Genomic DNA, 10,118 nt, shown 5'->3' on the forward strand with positions numbered 1-10,118 from the left:
GTTGCAGCGCAGCAGCTGCTTTCAATGATAAAAACTGAAAAACACGCCGTAAACTACTCGCTGTGCACCAAACAGCAGACAGACAAAGATAGCGTTGTTAGCTGGCAAACAAAGTGGAGCATGCGCTGCTAATGAGCCACATGATCCCTCTGGGCTTGGTGGAGAGCAAAAAAAGAGCTTAAAGGAGAGTGAACATTGGACTTTTATTTGTCAGGTGGATAATTAATGTTTCATCAGTCAACTAATGACATACATCACGTCAAATTTGGTGTTTCGAGCTTGCACTTTTCCAAAGGAGCCAGAGGGGTATCTTTTTGGACCTGCGCCCCATAATTAATTTTCTACTGTAATATCTTGTTAACTTGGCTGTTGTATATTTGGACAAGTGCAACAAATTTACTGAACCTCTGAAGCAAGACCATTTACACATGGTACGGTATTTAAATGCTATAGGTTGTATTCATTTATCTGTTGAGGAGAATTATGTGCTTATGTGGACCGTGATAACTCACTAGTCACATAGGATTTTATTTAAAAACACGTTTCTCAGCCAAATTGGATTTAATGTCCAGTAGAAGTACTACTGGAGAAGCGCTCCATTTGGTATAGACTTTCCTTGTACATTGCGTTGTTCTACTTTCGTGTAATGGATTTGCGTTGCCAAAATCAATCAATGTAGAGCACTTAGCGGGGACAGCATGGATTTTTTCCAACAGACAGACGGCTGTGAGAGGGTTTTCATAATAGAGCTTGTAGTTTATGCATAAAACGAACACAGAAGAGAAGAGGACTCAAAAGTTGACACGCCTTACAGTATGTTAAGCTATAAAAATAAAGTTAACTTCCAAGTCTTCCATGTCACTGGCCATCAAATGCTCGCGCAAAAACAGAGCTTTGTGTTAATCATTCTGTCCGTCTCGGCAGGGAGCCTAACTGTCTGTCACAGTCAATCGCATCCAGCAGGGAGCTGATCCACGCACAACCACCACAGCTCCCAGTGCTTGTGCGGCTGCCAGGTGAGATAAGGGTTGATCCAGAGACTCCCTGCTGCTAAAACCTCTGAAACACACACAAATTGAGTGAAGGAGTCAAATTCAGCTTTCGAGACAGTTTACTTAATGATCACAGTAGGATCCATCCATCCATCCATCCATCCATTGTCAAACCACTTATCCTGCACACAGGGTCGCGGGGGGGCTGGAGTCCATCCCAGCCAACTTCGGGCGATAGACGGGGTACATCCTGGACTGGTTGCAAGCCAATCGCAGGGCTACATAGAGACATACAACCATTCACACTCACATTCACACATCTATGGGCAATTTAAAGTCCCCAATTAACCTGATCCCCAGAGCATGTCTTTGGACTGTGGGAGGAAGCCGGAGAACCCGGAGAGAACCCACGCAGACACAGGGAGAACATGCAGACTCCACACAGAAAGGCCACTGGGCGGAGTCGAACCCAGGACCTTCTTGCTGTGAGGCAACAGTGCTAACCACCTCACCACCGTGACGCCCCACAGTAGGATCATAACTACCAAATGTGTTTAAATCATCAAGGCATGCCTTTACTCGACTGCAATAGTAAGGTATCAGGGAAACATTAAAGGATTTTCTCCTCCCAAAAATGCTTTGTCATGCAATTACACCTCTGAACTGCAGCTTCAACTAATCAAAACTGTATTAAAAAAGGGACCAAAACTTTGAATCCTATTAATCATCAGAAGAATTCCCGGAGGAGTGGCGATAGTCGGGTGAATTTCCCAATCCCGACGTGCCCGGACCGACCGCTGTCTGTGTGATTCATTTGAAGTATGTTGAAATTGATAAAAGCTGTCACAAGGCGGGTCTGTGTGTGTGTGCGTGTGCGTGTTTGTATCAATGTAAACAAAGACAGTTGGTCTGTATCAGTTCCAGAGCTACGCAGCTCCATTTCAACAGCATAATAAACAAACAAGAGGTCTCTAAAAGAAGTTTTGGCAGGCTGCGAATGAGAAATTCCTTTACACACATACATACACACAAACACAGCCTGGGGAGCTTCTACCACACGACACTGCCAATAAACCCTCAGGAAGGACCCTCCCGGGGCTGAATTAGTGTTGACAGATGTTTCCACCATTTAAAGTATTGGTTAATCAGTATTTCCACCAATACATTCAGCGTTGCCTCGGCTTTGTTTGGGATTAACTGCAGGCATCTCACCTTCTGTGCTTCCGCTTAATTCATCAGCCACTTAAATCTACAAGGAGCCCTAAAAAACACTGAAATATTCAGGAAACAGAAAGCTTCAAATATAGAGCACTTTCCGTCTGGTTAAGTTGCCACTTACGAGAGTGGCAAGAGTTAACCAAAACACTGTCGTGGGCAGTAGAAACCAAAACAATGAGCTGAAAGCTGCTGAAAGGTTGCGTTCCGCCACCCCTTTCACTTCCCAAACCATTTGACCCGTTGCTTTAACTGTGTAGGTATCGGTTACAGTGCACCTATTCCAGGAAAGCCACTTTTCCTTTTTTACCTTTTTCTCGGCCCTCTGAGAAGAAATCGAAGAATAGAATTAAGACTTTTCAGTATATGAAACACCTGGTCGCTCACTGGTTTCACCTCCTGAAAGTCAACAAGAGGAAGATTTCCAAAGCAAAACCATGCCGTCTCTCCGGCCGTGTGCTGGATGAATTCCTCAATCCTGACATGTCTTAATAGATCCAAGAGTGTGGCCCAGTGTGAATTATTTAAATGCGTTTGAGTGTGTGTGCATGTAGATATTTTGTATATGCACGTATTGATCACGCAGCCTTCTGTTTATAGAGCCAGAAGAATGTCGGTCAGTTTCCCTTCCAAGAAAAAAAGGTGGATGTTGGTATTTCCTGTAATGAATGAGAGAAAGCAACTTGAGCCAAAGGCAGTCCTTCTGATAGGGATAACGATCGAACATGCATTTCTTCTAATGGCCACCAGGGGACGACTCCTCTGGTTGAAAAAAGTGAACTAGGAAAATGATTTTACGGCTCAGTAAACATTCTAAACATTAGTTCATGATCTACATCTCTAGTTTCAAGTCTTCTTCAATAGAGGACGATGTATATTTTGTAAATAATGATCCGTTCAGGGTGCTACTCTTAATTCCAGATTATGCTTCATGGTGAGGCTCCTTTGTGATAGACAGACCGCTACCGCTGCTGTTTCCGCCCTGGGAGTGTCTTCTGTCACACAACTTTAACCCTTTAATGTGTGTTTTTACTTAATTGTAACAACCTGATTGTCTAAAAAGGCCTTGTTCAGCGATTGGTTTAGCTCCAGCATCTCGTGTGACATTTGGTTGCAAAATGCCAACATGGTGTCGGCCAAGAACCGATACAGCTTCATAACCACAGCAACAAACCAACGAGGGACATTGCGGGGAATCTGTCCACTTTTTATGTAGTCTGTACGTGCAATGGAGCCTCACTTAAATGGGATGCTATGTTTTTTCACACAACCTGTACTGTACGTCTGTTTTACCATGACCTATAATTGAAAAGCCATATATAAGACACCCGATACAAGCTCAGATAAGACCTTGAGAAAAAGTGTTTGGGGAAAAGCTTTGTGTTTTGGAAAATAATTCTGTGGAATTTCCCCAGATTTGTATTGTTCACTAATACTAAGACAACCTCCACCAAACCGCCAAGGAGGCCCTGCTTTTCTTCCTTCTCTTCATTCTGCTTAATTCGTTCCTCCATCTCCATCCTTCTTATCCCCCTGCTGGCTTAAGTTCTTCTCGCCCACCCCTGCAGTGCAACGCCTTGTCCTTCTCCTCTATTTTGTGGTTTCTCTCCGTCTCCTGGTCTCTCTTTCACAAAGTGCACATGCAGATCCAGACCTCTCTCTGCTCAGTGGAGGAGGAGGAGGAGGAGGAGGGGAGTCGTCCCGTAGCTCTCTAAATTCCATCGCACATCTGGAAACCATCTTCTTTCTCTCTCTTTGCCAATCTCTCACCCCCTTTTCTCTGTCGTAATGTAAATAGCCCTGTAATCATGCACTAAGCCAGCCCGACTGGGTGGTGTGTGTGTGTGTGTGTGTGTGTGTGTGTTTGTGTGTGTGGGAGGGAGAGATCTTAGAAAACATTCTTCCAACAAGCTGCGATGTCTTCTTCTTTTTCTCCATCTCAGGTCGCAGCTGACGTTTATAGGGTGATAAAAACCAAACAATCTTTGACTCTACTCGCTCTCTCACACAACGGTGGTGTGTGTGTGTGTTGAAGCAGCAACAGGAGGCCCATAAGCAGTTGTTTCAAACTTTAAGTGAATGATGACGGCCTCTTAACCTGAAAGCTGAAGCTTTTATAGAGTGAATAATCCACTGTGGTGGAGGGTCAGTGAACGTGTCGCCATGTTTGGGCATGGTTGAATATTCATGATGGTAGCTCAGCATGTAGCTCATCTTCTCCTTTACTAGTATCAGTAGTGGACTTTGGATGGTCTCCTCCAACATGATATAACCAATAAAAGCCACTGTGGACGACGTCTCAAGGTACCAAATCCTTTTTTCGGAACAAGTGAAGGTCAATTTCGTCGAACCAAATTCCTACTGTGACCAAACCTTGAGCCCAACACAGCTTCTTTTCCCGACTGTCATGTGCATATTGATGGTTTCCTTTAATAAATCACGAGGTAATACTCACTAACTTTCCCTCAGGCGTCACAGAAAGGAAGAAACAACCACGGCACACGCAGCCAAAGGCCCATTGGGTTCCACAGTGAGCGAGACACGGCACGTACATGTGTACCAGCGAGTTGTCATGATAGCATTTACTCACAGAGAGCAACAGTAAACAGGACATCCCTGTGAAGCCTCCGAGGGGTTTGCTTAATGAGCCAGTGACAGATGACCTCATCAGCCTCCCATCAGGGAGGCTGTGACAGTTGACAGGCCATGCACGCACACACACACACACACACACACACACACACACACACACGTTTATCAAGCTTCTCAGTCAGATTACCAGCGCCCTTAAGCTTGCGTATCCTGGTCCAGTGTGAGAATGCTTTCTTCATGTACTGCAAACGGGACGTCTTTACATCGCATTTTAGAGCCGGCGGAGGACGTGCTTTGGCGTTCTCGTCGCAAACAACCACTCGGCGATCAGAGGGGTGGACGTCGTGCTACCGTGTTTCCTCGCGGCAATCAGATCAGCAGGCCTGGGATCAACAGAACCTTTCATCCTCTCACGCCGACCGACAGCGTGACTCTATTCTGAGTCGGCCGTGAAATATAACGGTTTAATCTGGACCGTCCTTGACCTGCCGCTACCAAACACTTACATGCTCACACACAAAGTGTTTGTTATCTCGCTGTGTTACCAAGAGAAAGTTGGACGGTTTGAGTGGGACCTCTAAAGTAGGCCTATAGCTGATTGGGACATGCACATACAATCAGCTCTTCTGAAATAACACACTTAAAAGCAGATAATAACAAGGGCCCTATTGACAGATAAGCAAATGTAAGACAGTTCACACCAAACAGGCCACTTTTGGAATAGATTTTAACCTAAAATGCACATTAATGACTAAAAAGTACTGTCCTCTAAATCAAAGTATGTTCAGGGTGAGCAGAGTAGAATTATTTCGCCAGCAAAAGGTGTATCTCACCATCAACACCCAAACACATTATTTAGCCAACAAGTACATGAACATACATCGGCAAAAAAAAAATCAATGACGTTACAGTATCTCAGAGATACAAAACCAAACGTTTAACAACTCCGTGGAGAACTTCGAGAGCTCTTATGAATAATTCGAGCAGCAGCCACAGCGCGAACAGACACCACCACCCCGCACACCCCCAGCCCCCACAACTCCAGCCGGAGCTCAAACAAAAGCAAAGCGTTTCGGACACTATATATCGACCGCATGTATCGATCCGCGGCCAAACGTCATAATCCCCCGCGGTGCGATAATAACGCTCATAAATAACATCTCCGGCACAAGTTTGTCCCTCACGGAGCCGGAGTTCGCTCTCAGACTCGGGGAGACTTACTGCGAGGGCTCGGTCTCAAACGGCCTCAGGGAGAAGTCATCCCTCAGAGACTGGAACCAAGACATCAGCGGTGTTGGCGGACTAGTGATTGGATTATTTGTCGTGGTCCTGCCCTGCGTCCTCGGCTCCACGGTGCTGCGTTCAGGGGCGGCTCGGAATGCTCCAGCATCCGCACCGCGAGGGGCGGAGGGACTGTAGTTTAAACACAACTGTGCAAATAAAAGTTAGATGAAGTAAAGTATCCATGGATTAAAACAGTGGCTCGGGTTAAGAACAATTTAAGGGAAAACGTTTTTAATGTAGCGATTGTGACAGAAGGGCAATACTGTGTTTTCTAGTGGGACATTCTAAATGAACTCGAGCATAAAATAGTTAGAGCTGGCTGGGCTTCAACAGACCACCAATGCGTCCTTAACGAGGGGGTCCGATCGGATATATTGAGTCTCTTATTTCATTACAGGGTCGGATCCTGTTGATCAGTTTACATTGTTACGGGGAACCTTGAATACAACATCACAACGCAGCGCATCGGGCCAAATGACCTCGGATAAGATAAGAAAATGATGTCTTCTGCAAGAATCGTCCGTGATAAGAAACAATTGAATCATACATCAACTGTGAGCATCTCATTGACCGCAGAGTCAAAGAACCAGACCTAAAGACAAAAAGCAGCTGGCGTTCTTCACCTGAGCAGCATGGAGATGCACGCAGAAGAGCCAAACGTGGTACTGCGGCTCCGAATGTTTGCAACCAGACTCACGTTTAATATAGTCAGGTGGAAAAGTGACACAAACAAAAAGGAAAAGCCCCATTTTATTACTTAGCAAGTTTGTTTTCGTGTCAAGTTTCAGTGAAAAAGCTTGAATGTTTTGAGATTGCTGCTGCCATCTAGTGTTGTGGCCTAGGTAGTGACACTACCTTCACAACGTTTGTCGGTTTGATTTGCCTCTGTGCTGTACAAGAAGCACCTCACACGACCTCATCCAACGCTTTGCTCCACCACCACGACACGTCATGAAAAACAAGTGTCTGCCTTAGAAATCCAGGCCATTGTAATTGTTTCACCCCCCCTTTTCAAATATTACAATGAAAGTGACAACTTTAACAGGCGGGTATTGAAAGAAAGGACTCTTTAATTCAGTCAGCAACATGTAGAAAAACATTTAAAACAGAGGCAGACAGACACATTATTTAGCCAATGGTTTGACTCATATCAGCAAAAACATGAAGATTATTGCAAAAATAGTGATCGTTCATTCTGTTATGTAGCCTGTGTGTATCCCGTGTTAAAGCATCCTCCATGGACCGCAGTTTGCATGGGGATGGACTTGAGGCTGTAAAAGTCACAGCCTGCCCGCCTCCCTAAACCGGCCCAGCAGCCCGTCGTCTGCCCTCAGGGGGAAGTACAGCGTCCGGCTCTTGTAGAACCGGGAGTCGGACTGGAGGTTCTGGATGACGTCGGCCAGGAGGTGGGCTCGCTCCACGCCGCAGCCCGGCGCCTCGTAGCCCAGCTTAGTGAAGTGCACGTGCAGGTGGTAGTAGGACGGCTGGTAGTGCAGGTAGACTCTCAGCTTACTGGCTGGAAGCTTGTAGCGCTGCAGGATGGCCTCCTAAGTCACAACCACAGGGACTTTGTCATTGTTTGACAAAATTGACACGGACACTGGCCTTTCCCTCTAATCATGAAGAGCCATGTCCTGTCCTGGCTCTCAAGGAGAAAGTGTAATGGGTTGAAGAATGTGACTGAAACATAAGGGGACATTAAAAAGGCAGCGGGTGGAAGAAGAAGACGGGTTTCTGCTCTCCCCCCCCCTCACCTTTCCTCTCTGAAAGATGTTCTGCAGCAGCGGTAGATGCTCCGCCGTCAGGTCTCGGAGGCTCCTGATGTCTCTCTGGCGTGCTATGGCGATCAGGTATAAATCATCAACCTGATGGCAGACGACACATTCCGTCAAACCGCGTCATCCGAGATCCTTTAAGTTGGGATATTTGTGCCCGTCTGATGCGCGGCTGCTCAACATCACAGATGATCATTTATCAGGAGAGGAGATATGGCTGCAGTCCTGATGGTTTGAATGTCTAACATCTCAAGGCTGACATGCATTCCACGGTAAGTCTCCCGTGGTACATACTGTGATAAGTAATAATGTTGGCTCACCTGTTTCTGGTCCCATTTAAAATCTGGGAGGAGGACAAACCCAACTTCAGGTTCTGGATCTTCATAGACAATCTTCTCAGCTTCTGCCTTTTTCTCCAGGATGTTGTGGACCCACTGGAAGGGTCGGAGAGGAGGAGGGTCAATGCACAGTCACAGGAAGGCTTTACGGTGCCAATGCAGAGGAGGAGACATCAGGGCGCCGACCTGCACGCTGAAGCTCTGCTTTTGAATGTAGGGCAGAGTGATGGACTGATAGTCCTCTCCCGTCTCCTCCACCAGGAAACTCTCCTGTCGCTGGTATTTCTTTACATGCTTCTCTGTGGCCGGACACACGACTGTGGCCTTGATCTCTGCGAAACAGAAACACACACACACACACACACACACACTATGGGACTTTGGTCTCAATGCTCCCTTGAGTCAGTTTACCTCATTCTGACCGTACCGTTGAGTTGCGGAGGAGCCTGCAACCGATATGTGCTGTAGATGTCGTTCCTCATCTCCAGCGAGAGCTTGGAGCCCATGAAGAGCTCATCCAGGCTGTCCTCTCTGATGGGCGTCTTCTCCAGGATGACCACGGCCTCCCGATCGGCCAGCTGGTGAAGACATCAATTCTGTGTCAATTCTGACACATCCCCCTTAAATAAATGCAAAACACCCGCTCGGAGCCTTCTCAGTAGTCTCTATAAGATACATTTTCACAATAAAGCACAGACTGTTATTTTGAAATATCAAACCGGAAGTTAATGTCCCATCTTTTCTTCGCGAAACTACTCAAGACCTTTGAATTAATACAACAATGAAAACATGTTGCTCTTAAGTCACACGTTGCTCTCCACACTTTAACCAAAGCAAGTGTGAGTTAGCTAAAATGCTTCTTACAGCTAACAACAACATTACCGTTACCTTTCCGTGGATAAAGATGTTTTTCTCCCGGGCAGAATCGCTCAAAACGGAGGACGTTTTAAACTCTGACAGAATATTTTCGGATTCAGGATCATTTCCAACTCCTCCGCCACCATTCTCATTGTCAGCTTTCGCTCTCTTGACTTTCTGAGGCGATTCCTCGGTTCCGACGCCGTGGATTTCACGTTTAGCTGCGGTGTCAGCCATGTTTTGTGTTGCTGCCTTTGTGGCCAAAGATCGTGTATGTATGAGACGATAACGTGCTCATCAGAAACAGCCCAAATCCAGCCAGCAAACCTACAGCGAGGACAGGAAAAAAAATAAAATGAATAAATGCACGAACATATATACAAATAAATTCACTGATACCTAAATATATGATTAATATAAATGTAAAAATATAAAGAAATATGAATACATAAATTAATAAATGCTGAACCAAATAAAGAAATATTTAAACGATGATATATATGATGGAGAGAATAAAGAATACATGCTGGAATAAATATGGAAATATTTTTTTATGTATTACTTTTCGTTATGCATATACAGTTACTACACCCCCATTTACACCATTCATATTAAGCCTACTTTTAATTATTTTATTTTATATAATAGATAATGTCTGAGGACCTCGTTTCCACTTTTATAATTTCCTTAAAATGTAAATTTAACCAGCATTGTTGCAGGGAGTGGAGGAGAGATCGAGGATTTTCAAAGCCTGTCAAAACTGTTTCTACGTAGATGTTACGTAATGCCTGAGAAGATAATTACCTTGACCGTAATAACCAAGAACCTTTTAACAGTGACTTCCCATTCAAATCTAGACTTACATTCATAAACGTTCCGTGGTTGTTAGGGATCTTGTTACAATCGCAAGTCCAATTGCTGCAGAGTGAGACCTTACTTCATCTAACATCGCTTAGCCACAGCCAGCGCGACATTTGCCTGGCATTAAAAATGATTGACACATGATTGAACCAATATGATTAGCGTTTTAGGGCGGGGCGATAAACAAACAGACGAATGAAAAC

The 10,118-nt window shown here is 45.2% G+C and overlaps 2 protein-coding genes across 4 annotated transcripts in view; both read right to left on the reverse strand.

The window, feature by feature from the left end:
• LOC120817089 (uncharacterized) overlaps window positions 1-6,175 on the reverse strand; it is a 29,644-nt gene extending 23,469 nt beyond the window's left edge. The window contains exon 1 of one of the 3 annotated variants that reach the window (XM_040172889.2): window positions 6,021-6,175. In XM_040172889.2, coding sequence (XP_040028823.2) covers window positions 6,021-6,085 — 65 coding nt within the window. In that variant the 5' untranslated portion in view covers window positions 6,086-6,175. The remainder of the gene's footprint in view (window positions 1-6,020) is intronic. The other 2 variants (XM_040172893.2, XM_078101544.1) reach the window with 2 other exon arrangements.
• A 960-nt stretch (window positions 6,176-7,135) lies between these two features.
• dcps (decapping enzyme, scavenger) lies at window positions 7,136-10,055 on the reverse strand. Its single transcript, XM_040172901.2, has 7 exons — window positions 9,918-10,055; window positions 9,085-9,381; window positions 8,624-8,774; window positions 8,383-8,528; window positions 8,179-8,292; window positions 7,838-7,948; window positions 7,136-7,630 (listed from the first exon to the last, which is right to left on the reverse strand). The coding sequence occupies exons 2-7, from the start codon at window positions 9,289-9,291 to the stop codon at window positions 7,364-7,366; spliced, it is 996 nt and encodes a 331-aa protein (XP_040028835.1). The 5' UTR covers window positions 9,292-9,381; window positions 9,918-10,055; the 3' UTR covers window positions 7,136-7,363.
• Window positions 10,056-10,118: the final 63 nt, after the last annotated feature.

Source organism: Gasterosteus aculeatus, chromosome 4 (genome assembly GCF_964276395.1).
Source record: "Gasterosteus aculeatus chromosome 4, fGasAcu3.hap1.1, whole genome shotgun sequence".
Lineage (NCBI taxonomy): Eukaryota > Metazoa > Chordata > Actinopteri > Perciformes > Gasterosteidae > Gasterosteus > Gasterosteus aculeatus.

Bases quoted from the DNA above. Each gene is read 5' to 3' on its own strand.
- dcps (XM_040172901.2), bottom strand. From the start codon at position 9,291: ATGGCTGACACCGCAGCTAAACGTGAAATCCACGGCGTCGGAACCGAG. The intron at 8,529-8,623 runs GTACGGTCAGAA...TCTGTTTCGCAG, and splicing joins GGCTCCTCCGCAACTCAACG to AGATCAAGGCCACAGTCGTG. The intron at 7,949-8,178 runs GTGAGCCAACAT...GTCTGCCATCAG, and splicing joins TTAAATGGGACCAGAAACAG to GTTGATGATTTATACCTGAT.